Consider the following 14,643-nt stretch of genomic DNA (forward strand, 5'->3'; position numbering starts at 1 on the left):
TCTTTTAGATTTAGACATATGTTTAGATTGTGACCCCTATATCCATTTAAAACTTTTCTTAACTCAAAGCTTTTGAGCGAGAAAACTTTCTTGGAGTCAATTTCCAATAGAAGATGCTAAGTTTCCATGGATGTGGCCTATGTTCCCAACTTTGTAGAGTTATGCTGCTTCTTGATTATAGTGACATTAAGCTATGTCTGTTAACATATGCAACTGTTTGTACATATAGCAGGTAGGGACACCTGCGTTTTGCATTTAAGCCCAACATGTAACCCAGCTATGTTTCTCATCAAGCCGGACACCCTGCTTCAGTTTTTTTGTCTCACTTCTAAATTTCAGGATATATGAGGGAGTGCGAATGCCAGTTCATGCTCCCCTGAAAGGAGGGGATTGTCCTGATCATTACACACATATGGATGGGAAAATGCAAAGTGACACTATGCCCTAGCACCAAAGACCCAGCATACACAGAGCTACACAAAGATTATTAATCTTAACATTAATTAAGCCTTTAAATTCTCCTCCTGTCCACTTCCATGTCCTTCCTAAAATATATCCTCATATCCTCTTTCTAATCTCGCTCCCAACTTTTTTTCCCTTCATTTCCACAGTAAGCATTCATCTGTGTAGTTTACTGATACAATTTATTTGAATGCATTGAGGAAAATTCTGTATCAACATGCCTACATTTCATTTTCATGCTTTTGCCAGGGGTGCTGCTTTCTGATCTTAGAGTCCCTTTGTGTAGCTCAGACGTGCTACCAGGACAGCATCCTCTCAACAGTCCAGATCGCAGCAAACTGGCTGTGCAGAGGCCCTCTTGTGTAGACTTCTGCCTCTGCACAGCATAACCAGTTATTTACATAAACATTAGTCTTGTGGCTGTCTTCAGAAGTTAAATCTGAATGTTTTGTTTAGGGTTGCTATTCCTACTGCAGATATTTAGGGCAGTAAATGTTGGGCCTGATCCCCTGTAAGGAACGACTAATCTGATGAAGTGTCCAGGAAATAGTTGGGCAAAACTGAAAATGGGAACCGAAAGCAAAGCCCACCCAGAGCAGAAGAAAAGATTTTTCTTGGTTGTTTCAGATGGGCACAAAAGCCCACTAATAAAGTCAGATGACTTACATAATATCTCAGTATGGAAGCTGTAGCTTGGGGGTTTTTGGTTCACATGATTCCAAAATCTGGAACCATAGGCTTCTGTCTTCATGGTGCATACACAACTACACTGTGGAAAGTAGATTAGTGGATTTTAGAGCATTAGAAGATTCAGCTTTTAAAGAAAAGGTCACTTTTAATCCCAGTTACAACAGAAACTGCTTTTTCACTGTGATTGCCTACTGTTGCATGATTTAGTTGCAGTTGACATCTTGAAACCTTATTGCTGTATTCTCTTCAATATTATTGAAATACATTATTTTCACTATTTTGTGTTTCAGAATAAGAGCCAAGGATTGAGTTTTGTCCGTATACATGCACCTTGGCAAGTACTCAGTCGAGAGGCGGAACTCCTTAAAATAAAAATGCCCACTAAAAAGGTAAGTATGTTCCATCTTCTATCAACTAGTTGTATGACTGGAGCAGGATGTATCACAATGGTAGTTAAATATACAGAAGCCCACAGAGTTACTTTATTTCAAAATCAGAGCTTATTCTTTCACATTACGAAGTATTTTGAGATTATTTAGTATTCAGAGTCAGATTTAAGATGGGATTTTCAAAGAGGATTTCAAAGGCCACAGAGGCAGCTGTCTGACAGACTGCATTCAGAAGAGTGATGATGGAGATGAGTTTTAAGGAGGACTTTGAAAGCTGAAAAGGCAGTAGCTATTTGGATTTTTGTCAGGGAACTTTCCTGAAAGGTAAGGAGCAGTATGGGATATTGTGTGGTAGCTGGTCATTACCTTAAGATTTTGCTAAACTGTTGGGGATGCTGAGAGAGTCTGTTTTGGCGTTATCAATGACGCAGTGCATTCAGACTTCCCCACTGTCATTCAAACTTTGGCTCACTATCTTCTTTACAGTCATAGTAGCTAAGAATATCTTGAGCTTTCAGAGTTGCTAGCAAACTTTGTAAATTCTGAGGAGCTGATCCCAAAATTTGTGGTCCTGCAATGATTTAGCATGCTGGCTAACAAGTCCACTGAAGTTAGTGGAACTGCCTTGTGCTTTCAGTTAGTCATACTCATCAATTGCACTACTGAACACTTATTTCATTGCATTGTCATTAGAATTAAATGACAGACTGATTTTATTTTCTTCCACAGGTTGCTTTTTTTGGTTGGCTGGTTGGGTTTTTTTTGGGGGGTGTGTGTGTTGGGAGTATTCCATATTGATTGTTTCCACACAGTAAAAGCTTCAGTGTTGTTCACATCTCATGGTGTTACAATCTGTCACTGTCAGGGCCCTGGCCAAGCCAATCTTGTAGACACTTAACTGTATTGTGTTTGCATTCCAGAAAAAAAGAAAAAAAAAAAAAGTCTGGTTACTTGTAATCAACCTTTGAAAATGAGTAGGTTTTGGATAGCTACAGTACCTCCGTCCTTTCTGGTATATTGATGGATGTGTAGGCTCTTTCTAGAAATGGACCATATTCAACTCCTCTCTTTGATCCCTTCCCAGCTTCATTCCTTTTGTGCATTTTTAGTGCCTGCTCATTTCTCCCTCCTTCTTCCCCTCCTAGCTTTTTTGCAGATACACTGAAGCAAGTTGTACAATATTTTGATTGTGGAGTGTTGCCATCGTATTGTTCTGAGTTAAGGTCTGCAGGAGCTGATGTCTCTGGTGGCCGCTCTAGTCAGTCATGAACAGTTCCGCAACCCCCTCTTTCCTCTGAATGGGAGAAAAAGTGCACAGTAAATCATAAAACCCTAAAGACACAGAATCATCTTGGGTCAAAACATCTAAAAATGTTGGCAAATTACTTCATTTAACTGCTATATATGATATATTATTTATAGTATCCTTTTCTTAAAGCAACAGATTTCAATGAACCAATCAGGTGTGTGCACACTTCATGTTGAATGAGATTGCCATATAACCAACATTTATTGAATAGTATGACAAATATTTAAAGAGCAAATGGACATGCAGTCATTGATTAGGCAGTTATGGAAACAGTATTCAGGTTTGTACCTGTAATATTTTTGGTGCGTTAGAGAAGACTAAATGAAATGTGGCTACCAACAAAGAAACCAGACCTCAATTTTCCTGAAAATTCACCCTAGGGTAATAAGTTGTTTTGTATAACTTCTTAAAAGTGATATGATATTCTTAAGGACAAGATTGCTCACAACTCTTGTTGACTACATTACTTTTCTATTATCTCAACAGCAGAAATGGTGCACTACCAGAAAGCAAGCATGACAGGAAAACTATGTTCATGTCTTAAGTTTTTTGACAATTAAAGACAGTTGGAAGAGGAATTTCCTGTGGGGAAAAAAAAATCCACTTTGAAAAACTGAAATCTTGTATTTTGGGGAGCTGGCAATACAAACTGAAAAAAATCAGCCAGTAACCACTAAAAAGAAAATTCTGTCTTTGTTCAGAGAAACATAAAGTTGTTTTTAAGGCACATTAGGTATTTTCTGTGATGCTATTTTTATTTTTTCAAACACCCAATGAAACCATAAACAAAGCTTTTTCAGTGGAAAGTATTCATCCACCTCTAAACATGATGAATTGGTTGCAAACAATTTTTTTTCAAATGTTCAGTTTTAAATCATTTTTCAGGACAAATGACATGCTGCGAAAAGGTACTTTTTGAGCAATTTTAACTATATGAACATTTCTGGATAGGACAATACAGTTATTTTTGATGAGTGAGAATGGGCCACTGTCAAATCAGTATGAGAAACAAACAGTATGAGGAACGAACAGGGCCAACTGGAAGCACTGGTCCATTTCCAGAGCTATGATGTCTCTGGTATTAGTGAGACTTCATGGAATGAATCCCACGACTGGAGTGCTGGGATGGAGGGCTACAGGCTTTTCAGGAAGGATAGGCAGTGCAGGCAAAGTGGAGGAGTTGTACTGTTTGTAAGGGAGAAGTTTGACTCTACAGCCCTTGCAGTTAGGGATGATAAGGTTGAGAGCCTCTGGATGAGGAATAAGGGGATAGAAAAGAAAGCAGATGTCATTGTGGTTGTCTACTATTCATTGCCCAGCCAGGATGATAGCACTGATGAATTATTCTATAGGCAATTAGGAGAAATTTCTGGATCAGTAGCCCTTGCCCTTATGGGAGATTTCAATTTCCCAGACATTACCTGGGAATACCATACTGCTGTGACAAACAAGTCTGAGAAATTCCTGAAGTGTGTTGAAGATAACACCTTGTCACAAGTATTCAGTGAGCCAGCTAGGAAAGATGCCCTCCTAGACTTGCTATTTGTAAATAGAGAAGGACTTATGGGAGATGTGATGGTAGGTAGCTGTCTTGGCCACAGTGATGACAAAATGGCCGAGTTAAAAATTTTCAGTGTAATGAAAAAAAAGGTCAGCAGAGTTGTTACTCTAGATTTCAAGAGAGCAAACTCGAAGCTATCCAGGGAGCTAGTTAGCAGTGTACCCTTGGGATCTGCTTTTGAGGGCTTAGGGGTCCATGAGTGCTGGTCAGTTTTTAAGAATCACCCTTTAAAAGCACAGGAGCAGGCAATTCCAGCATGTCGTAGGTCAAGTAAGTGGGGCAGAAGACCAGTTGGTTGAATAGGGAACTCCTCATGGAGCTCAAGAAGAAAAGAAATTGTACCATCTCTGGAAGCAAGGTCAGGCTTTACAAGAAGATTACAGAGCCGTGGTCTGCATATTTAGGGAGAAAACACGAAAGGCCAGAGCTCACCTAGAGCTGAAATTGGAGTGTTGTGTCAGACAATAAAAAGGCTTTTTAAAATATATTAATAGCAAGAGGAAGTCTAAGGAAAATATAATTTTTTCTGGATTTTAACAAAGCTTTTAATAGTGTCCCTCACAGTATCCTTCTGGATAAGTTGTTCAACTGTGAGATGAGCAGGTACACAGTGTGCTGGGTGAAGAACTGGTTGAACGGCAGGGCTCAAAGGGTTGTAGTGAATAGGGCTACATCTGGCTGGTGACCAGTCACCAGCAGTGTCCCTCAGGGCTCAGTTCTAGCGCCAGTTCTGTTCAATGTATTTATCAATGGTCTGGATGCAGAAGTCTAATTCACCATTAGCAAGTTTGCTGATGATACTAGACTGGGAGGTGCTGTTGACTCTCTCATGGGACAAGAGGACTTGCAAAGGGATCTAGATAGATTGGAGCATTGGGCAATAATCAATAGCATGAAATTCAGGAAGTCCAAATACTGGATTCTGCACCTGGGACAGAGTAACAGTGCTCACAGGTATAAATTGGGAGGGCTGGAGAGCATCCCTGCAGAAATGGATCTGGGGGTGCTGGTTGACAGCAGGGTTGCTGTGAGCCAGCAGTGTGCCCTGGCAGCCAAGAGGGCAAACCCCATCCTGGGGTGCATCAAACCCAGTGTAACCAGACGGTCAAAAGAGGGGATTATCCAGCTGTATTCAGTGTTGGTGCAGCCTCACCTGGAGTACTGTGTGCTGTTCTGGGCCCCACCCTTTAAGATGGATGTTAAGGTCCTCAAATGTATCCGTAGGAGGGAAACAAAGCTGGTGAAAGGGCTCGAAGGAATATTCTATGGGGAGGACATAAATTCATGTTTGGTAAGGTTGTCTGTGTTTCAGGAAAAAATACCTTCATGTGTCTGGGAAGCTCCCTAGCACTTCACATCAATCTAAATCAGCAAAAGCAAGGTCCTTGTACTTAAAACTGTCGCATAGCCATCAGCCTGGTATCCTCACTTTTAATGGCACGTGTTCATGTGCTGTCAGACCATACTAGCAATTATTACCCAGGAATAATACATTCTGCTGGGGCAGTGTGGTGGGTTGACCCTGGCTGGGGGCCAGGTGCCCACCAGAGCCACTCTCTCACTCCCCTCATTCACCAGACAGGGGAGAAAAGGCATAACGAAACGCCTGTGGATTGAGATAAGGACAGGGAGAGATCACTCACTAATTGTTGTCACGAGCAAAACAGACTGAACTTAGAGAAGGAATTCATCTCATTTACTACCAAGCAAAACAGAGTAGAGGAATGAGAAATCAAACCAAATCTTAAAACACCTCCCCCCACCCCTCCCATCTTCCCGGGCTCAACTTCACTCCTGGCTTCAACCTTCCCCCACCTCAGCGGCACAGGGGGATGGGTAATGGGGGTTGCAGTCAGTTCATCACACGGTGTTTCTGCCGCTTCTTCATCCTCACAGGGAGGACTCCTCTCATCGTTCCCCTGCTCCAGCATGGAGTCCCTCTCACAGGGTGCAAACCTTCAGGAGCAAACTGCTCCAGCATGGGATCCCCCACAGGGTCACAAGTCCTGCCAGCAAACCTGCCCTGGCGTGGGCTCCCCTCTTCACGGGTCCACCGGTCCGGCCAGGAACTTGCTCCAGCATGGGCTTCCCACGGGCCACAGCCTCCTTCAGGTGCCTCCACCTGCTCCAGCGTGAGGTCTTCCACGGACTGCAGGTGGAATCTCTACACCCCCTCATCCTCCCTCCATGGGCTGCAGGGGGACAGCCTGCTTCACCATGGTCTTCACCACGGGCTGCAGGGGGATCTCTGCTCCGGCGCCTGGAGCACCTCCTCCCCCTCCTTCTGCGCTGACCTGGGTGTCTGCAGAGTTTCTTACATCTTCTCACTCCTCTCTCTGGCTGCAAAAGCTCTCTCTAGCTTGTTTTTTTTTCTTCTTAAATATGTTATCACAGAGGTGCTGATTGGCTTGGCCTTGGCCAGGGGCGGGTCCATCTTGGAGCCGGCTGGCATTGCCTCTATCAGACACAGGGGGAGCTTCTAGCAGCTTCTCACAGAAGCCACCCCTGTAGCCCCCCCGCTACCAAAACCTTGCCATGCAAACCCAACACAGGCAGTATAATTGGCAGCAGGTAAAGGCCCTTACTGCTTTGTCTTTTCCCTCTATTCCCAGTTACAAAATCAAAATAATTACTCTGCCTTTCTGTTATCTCTGTGCAGCACCTAGTTTAGTTAGTAAGGATGTTTCTGGTATTAACAATTCTGCACTGAATTTTCTTCTGACAACATCCTGTGAAGGACACAAACTTCTTTTTGGAACTGAAACCCTTATGGATTCAGGTGCCTGCTGTTATATGGGAATATATCTTCAGAGAAGGCGCTTATTTTAATTACAGATTGAAACATGTGATAGCAAATTCTATTTTTTTTTTTTCATTTTAGTGGATTTTTGGAAGTGACATGCTAATGTACAATATTTTGTTTACTCAGATGTATGAAATCACAGAAGAAGGGGGAATACTCAAAACGTTAAATGAAATATGGGGCAAATTGACTGAACCTCTGCAACCCCAGGTGCCACAACAAGAAAATACCAACATGAAAAGCCTGTCTTACCCATTTTCCAGAGAGAAAATATATTTGTGAGTACATTAAATTGTGATGAGGAATGAAGAAAGCTATAACTTATCATCTTAGTGTTGTCATTTTTTCTACCAGTATTTCAATCAAAATTCAGAAATTCATTGACTATTGCTTGAAATCCTGAGGAAATATCCCAGTTGTCAGATTATTCCTGCATTATATTTCCAAGTGATTGAAGCATATGTCTGCATAAAACTAAATTTATCGAAGGCCAGGTAAATAGATCTGAGGTAAATGAACATGCATTGACACTGAGTTCAGTTTCAGTGGATTAACAGAAATCTAAGTTGCAGTCACTTTCTGCCAGTATTCTACTTCCTTCTGCTGGATAAGGCATGGGAAGCAGTGCAACAAATAAAACATCTATGTTTTTATCTTGAACTGTAAAAATCCTAGCACCAAATTCCTGATTATTTGGTTAAGGATATTACTGCCTGTTTTGAAAAAAGAGCTAGTAGAAATCTGATAATATTTTTCGTCTTGATAGATTTATTATAGTAATTAAAACTTGGCTAATAATATGCAGATAAGGAATTCTTGACACCTGCCCTTTCACTCAGAATAATAGTTCTGGGCCCAGTTTGACATGAAACACTCTTTTTTTCCTCATGGGTGTCTCCTTGTATTTATGTCTGATAAATAAAATTCAGTAATAAATATAATGACCCACCATATCATTTATTGTCCTCTCTGACAATTTTAATTAATATTGAATACAAATAAAATTGATTGAGAGGAATAAACTGGGAAGGCGAATTTCACATATGATAATTTTAAGGTTTAAGGGAATGTATAATTCCAGTGGAATGTGTATTTGAAAGCAAGTGAAATATTGACTGGTTAGTCACCTGGAAAAGGGTAATGAACATCTGCATTAGGCTAGCTGAAACCTAATAACATAACCTCAGAATGTTATAGTGTTCAGAGTATGTTATAAGGAAAAGATTAAAACGTCATCTTGTGTAAAGAATAGACAAGCTCTTCTTACCTGAAAGGCATTTTATGTTAGCTAATATTTTTGCATTTTTATGCCCACCATCATTGCAATCCAGGTAGAACTCTGAATGACCAGGTCTTAAATAGCACATATTACGCTGTACTATTTCAATTATATTTCCTTTAAACATCTGTTTTTCTTACTTGCTGTGGTTTCTAAATGAATTCTAAATCAGAATCTTATATGTTATCTTACTCATTACTACTGAAAACATAACTGATTATTTTTTCTCTCAATGTTTTAGGTATAACATTAAAGACAAAGACACCTTTTTTGACAATGCTACCCGCAGCCGAATAGTAAGTAAACAAAAATAACATATCATTTACTTGTTGTGCTGAATGAGATTTGCTTTAATAGTGAGTGTTGGTGACTGCTTTGCTAATTTCATCAGTTCCTGAGATCCTGCTAGGTCTCCAGCGGGTCAGTGAGGCAGATTTCTCTTCACATATGTGATGCCAACTCCTCCCTAACATGCTATGTTCATCCATACACACTTGGGTTTCATAGATATAGCATACTTACTGATCACTTTATGCGCATCTTGATGGTATACTTCCAAATGTGAAAGCTAAATGTTTTTTTATAAAGTCAGATTTTGTTGTGATTTTCTTTAGTGTAAAATTCTCATTCTACCTGAAGTCCTTATAATTCATATCGTTTTATAAGGGTGTGATACATCAGGACTTAGCCTACAAATGTTAGGGCGGATAATCCACTAGTAAGACTTGCAATAGCATTGTTAAGCGTTAGCTAGTGGCCTCAAGTCATACATTTATATATGAGTGAAACATATAATTTAAATGTATGTGCAAATTAACTCTACAGAAGCCTCTTATTCTAGTTTTGTTTTACTGCTAGCTCCATGATGAAAATAATGCTAAAAGACAATTTCTGTGTTATATCACTGTTCTTTTCCACAGGTACGTGAAATTCTGAAGCGCACATCTACAAAGGCCAGAAACAGCATGGGTAAGAAGGAGGGAAGATAATTATATATGTTGTTTTAAAAGGAATTGTTTAGGTATCGCACAGAATATTTATTTTTTTAGCAGAACACCAAAGTATGCTGGCACATTTCCACAAAAATAGAGATTGAAACAAATGTTTTTTCTGAGGAAAAAAATCAGAATTTCTGGTCCATGATTTGGATAGGACATGGTAGTGGGAGCTTGCTTTTCATTTCTACAGGTGCAGGATCTGGCACATAACTTGCATTTCATGAGTTGTTATAAAATTGGATTTGATTATTATATGATCTACTTTTGAAAATTCAGATGTCAACTACAATATGTTGTATTATTTCTTCCAGGAGCAGATTTTTCTTGCCATTTCAATAGAATAATACATCTTTCCAGGTTATTTTTATCACTGCAGTTAAAAATTATTTCCATGCCTAGTGAAATGTACGGTTTAACCATGACTGTTTTGAAGATACTGTGTGATGCTTTTGAGGTAACCCTGAAATATTTGGAGCTTTTGTTTTCCTGAGGTGCAGAACATGTACAAGTGTACTTATTTTCTTTTCTATACTCTTTCATCCATTGTGATTTCATGACACGTATCTCAAAAAAGTAATAGTACTTGTCTGGCATGTTTTCTGAAAGTCCTTCTGTAAGCTTGACCACTTATGTGCAGATCATAATGTCCCAGGGTAATTTACTTGCAAAGAATAAATGTGCCATAGCAACAGATTCCTGCACAGTCTTGGTGTAACTCTGTGCGGTGAAGCTGCAGTAACAGATTTCTTTGGTACAGCAGCTGGAGTGGAAAATAGATTAATTTAGGTTTCCCTGAAATAGAGATAATTTTTTTTTCAAATTATATGAAAAAAAAACCCCAACACCAAAATACTTTCTCTTTTTCAACAAAAATACTTGGCTTTGCCCAGAAAAAACATTTAAATGTATGATTATTACACTGTTTCCTTTAAAAAAAAAAGGAAAGATGGTTGAGAAAATGTCAGGCATTTTTCAATTCTAAAACATTGTTCAGGTGGTCTCTGTTTTGTTCATTGTTTGCTCTGTCTTGTTCTGTTTTGATCTGCTCAAAGGCTCTGGTGGGGCAGTAGAGAGGAACACTACCTAATTTTGATGGATTGCTCTAGCTGGCAGCCAGGGAACCCTCCTGGTGACTGGGGACACCGTGCCTTCCCTGGGAGCTGTGGAACTTGTGCAAGTAGATGTCTCTAGAGTGCAGGATTTTAGAGATAAGGCAGTGTAAAAGGCGTATACAAAACAGGAAGCCTGAAGTCCAGCAGGGACACCAAGCCTGTTGACATAAAAGCCAGACCCCAGAGCTGACACTTTCCCAAGGGATCCAGAGAGACTGTGTAGAACCTGTTGAAACTCTTAGGACTTTGTAAGTTGGTGGACTGAGAGAAGGCTTGAAAGAAGCAAGCCATCCTACAAGGACACAGTAGGAAGGGAAAGAGCACTTTACCAATGTTGGTTTTTTTCCCTCTTACTTAAAGTCTTCTCTATTTTAATAGCTTGTTCTGTTTCAGAGTGTAATAAAGGCCAGAATTAGAGATCAAAGCACTAGTAGTGATTTTTCAGGCTTTTTTTTTACTCTAAGATGAAAATACACTGATCCACTTCAAGCTTAGGCCAGCTCAAGATCTCATTTGAAATGAAACAAATATTTTAACCCTCCTGTCCTTCCCATCTTTCTGTCCCATAGCCAAAACATGATTATGCATCACATTTGACCTAAATTCACTAATTGTTTTGTTCTTCTGAGTTCCTCCCCCCAAAGTCCTATGCTTCATATGTCGCTAAGGTTTTCCCTTCTCACTGGTCTTAAGACCACTCATCATTAGTGGTTTAAAAGATTTCTTTAAGCATCCTTGTTTTATTCTGTTTTTTTTTTTTAAAGATTCCATTGCTTATTTTGCACAAGAGGTAGAACAGTGATGGAAGTAGTTACAGCAGTCTTTGGTTTTCATAAACATATGCTTTATAATGTAATAGGAGGAAAATAACACTTCAAACACATTTGCTTCTTGATTTTTACATCTGTGTAAGGCTGAATCTGATTCCACTTCTATGACATTATACAAGGCAGGCATATTTTCTTCTAGCATAACTCTGGACCATTGTAAACTTCCCAAATGTAACGCTTTCAGTAGAGGACTTTGCATGATCCAAACATGAAGATTTCCTGATTCTACTAATGCATATAGTGGTAGGGTACTTTTCTTTGTACAAAGGAAGAAATTTATTGGTAATGCCTATCTAGCATCTCTGACCAGAGGGTTTTTCCCCAACATTTCAGAATAATAATTGTGTAATTTGACTATGGAAATTTTTTTATCCCTAAAGACAAGATAGCTGGTTACTTTTTACTGGACATTGAATGCAAAGAGGTCTGGAATAAACTTCTAATCTTAACTTTAATTGTCATCTTGTGGAACAATTGTTTTCACCTGCAGAGACTGAAGACAGAATGGCTATGAGTCATAGGTCTTGAGAGCTAGTAGTGGTCTTGTGTATGTCTATAGGTGCTGTAGTCATTAGCTGGGGATTCAGTTGCTAAAGCCATTGTAGCATGTGGTCACTGTGACAGTGCCATGTCCCTGTTATCTTCCTGTACCTTTCACCAGACTTACTGTTTGCAAACTTTAGGACTCAGTAGTTTTTGTCCTGGTGCACCCAGCTTTCCTGCATAACCATGGATTTGGTGAGCACAAACTGATTTAACTCCTGCAAACACAAAAGCATTGTTTTAAACGCGGAAGAGTGGCCTTATGTATTGATATGAGGAAGGGTAGAAAACCCAGCACTTGGTTCAGTGACCTGATCTAATATTAGTCAATAGAGAGGAAGGGTTTCTTCAATCGCAAACTTCTGTGAAAGTGTGGTTTTTTTAGTGTTTGGGTGAGTCAGTGGGGGTCCACAGTTCTGATCATTCTCAAGCTTCAAGAAGGACTTCCCAGATGCTTTCCTCCTCAGTCACATACCTCTTTGCTATCAGGATGAGAAAGTGGTCAAAACAAAAAAAAAACCACTATATGGAAATGAGCCTTTCTATAAAAACATTTTTTCCATAGTCAGGTACTTCTAGGTTGATATATATACTCATCTTGACATGATTTTGAATATTTTCCAGCAATACAGCTCTTTGTAATGTCATTAAATGAAATCTGTAATAATCTTTTGTTTACCTGTGCCTAGCCTTGACTGTCTTAATTTTTTTTCTTTTAGGTATTGGCACATTAATAGCAAATAACGTTTATGATGCAGCATACCCACTTCATGATGTACGTATATACCATTAAAAATTTAATTCTGTGATGGTATCACTCAATAGTGCATATGTTTATTGCCTGTGACACTGAAAATATATTCTAAGTGTGTGATTCTTGTATGAAAACTCTTACATAAATACACTTCAAGTTGTGAGCTAAAGGTAAAGTGAACAATGTAGGAACAAATGAGCAATCTCTTACTGAATTTTATCTGGTTTTACATCAGTTATTAAATTATTTTCTTTCTCTAGGGTGAATATGAAGGCCAAAATGATGACATGAATGAAAGAAAGGTAAAATAAATTGAAAAATTAATTTCATATTAGATTTAATGTGATAAATATGAATTAGTTTCCTAAATACTATCATAAAGCATTAGCCAGTGTTCAATTAAGTAAATGTTTTTACAAATGCATGTATTTTTTGCATTACTTATTTTCCTCTATTTCTGCATATAAAAAAATTTTCACAAGACTTTTTATAAAGTCTTCTTATGAAGTATTTCAGGGAATTTAATTTGATATTTACATCTTGAAATGCTTCAATTTTCCCTCTGCATGCATAGACAAGATTTTTTCAACCTGTCAGGAAGCAAAAGTTGTTAAATAACATATATGATTATTTTCTTTCTGTAACCAGATGGTAATATAGAACCATTGTTACTAGAATAAAACATAGTTGTGTTGTTCATTTGATTGTGCATTCAATTAAATTACATGCAATTTCTAAAAATCTGCTTCCAATTATTTTGTAAATAAAAAGTTTCTAGCTATCAAATGACTTTTGAAAATATATTATCCAAGTGTCTGCATAATCAAAGACTATGTGAATTCAGACTGTTTTAATACATATGCTTACAATTAGAAATGAGCAAAACCATTTAATTACTATAATGCATTAAGATCCATTCCATATTGTTCTGTAATGTTTGCTCTTTTTTTTCCCCTTATATATGCAAACAACAGGACAGGAAATGAAGAGGGAAAATGAGGGGAGAGAAAGGGGGGAGGGAAGAATGAAGAAAAAGAGAATGTTTGGATGCCTAAAATATATACTATACGAGAAATTAAATTGCATCTATTCCTGATGACTTGTAAATAATTTCATAAATATTTTTAACTCTGTGGTATTACATGTTGGTATATGCCATCTTTGCTTGAAGAATAGGTAAGAAAATGCCATTAATTTGGCAAAACACAGTGTAGTTCTCAAGAGTATAATTGCCACAAATGATGAGTATTGGAGCATTTGAAATGAGGACTGAGTTCATAGGTCATACAAATAAATTTGATTTCTGCAATTAGTAAAAATTTGAAAACATAGTCTTCGTAGTTTTTGGTAAATGGTGTTAACATTCAGCCACTAGATGTCTTCATGTGCTGCATACAATTTAATTTAGTATATGAACCTTGGTAAGCAAAAGAGACAAAGTTGGAAAACAAACTATAAAGCAGCTTGTATATTCCTGTCTGTTATTATGAACTTTTTGTTCATCAAGAAATTGTCTACTCTGCACTTGCGGAATTTTCTCTGAGTGATAATAGTGATACAGTAATGGACTCTGAAAGTCAGCTACATAGTTTACTGACTTAGAAGGTTAGCAAAATTTTTAGAAAAGAAAGGTAAAGGAACATTAGTCAATGGAGGAAGATTGGGTACTGTGGAAAAGAGGGGAAGAGGGCCTAAAAGGACTAGTGTCTGGGAAAATATTCACCCTACTAGTTGGGTTTTGTACTGCCTTCTTTTTATTCTGCCTATTAGACTCAGTTATGAAGTGTTAAGTATTAAAAACATAAAAGGTTCTTTCCAGAAATACTTCATTGATTATTCACATATGTCTCTGCTGCCTAGCCATTGAATCTGCTGTAGTATTTCTATGCATAACATCATCTGTTTTCTATCTG

At 38.4% G+C, this 14,643-nt stretch overlaps 1 protein-coding gene across 1 annotated transcript in view; it reads left to right on the top strand.

Moving 5' to 3' along the window:
* ANO2 (anoctamin 2) overlaps window positions 1–14,643 on the top strand; it is a 198,777-nt gene that overhangs the window by 41,468 nt on the left and 142,666 nt on the right. Inside the window, exons 4-9 of the mRNA XM_054812685.1 lie at window positions 1,443–1,541; window positions 7,341–7,492; window positions 8,735–8,789; window positions 9,414–9,462; window positions 12,696–12,751; window positions 12,991–13,032. Of these exons, the coding sequence (XP_054668660.1) occupies window positions 1,443–1,541; window positions 7,341–7,492; window positions 8,735–8,789; window positions 9,414–9,462; window positions 12,696–12,751; window positions 12,991–13,032 (453 nt within the window). The remainder of the gene's footprint in view (window positions 1–1,442; window positions 1,542–7,340; window positions 7,493–8,734; window positions 8,790–9,413; window positions 9,463–12,695; window positions 12,752–12,990; window positions 13,033–14,643) is intronic.

Source organism: Grus americana, chromosome 1 (genome assembly GCF_028858705.1).
Source record: "Grus americana isolate bGruAme1 chromosome 1, bGruAme1.mat, whole genome shotgun sequence".
NCBI classification, from domain to species: Eukaryota; Metazoa; Chordata; class Aves; order Gruiformes; family Gruidae; genus Grus; species Grus americana.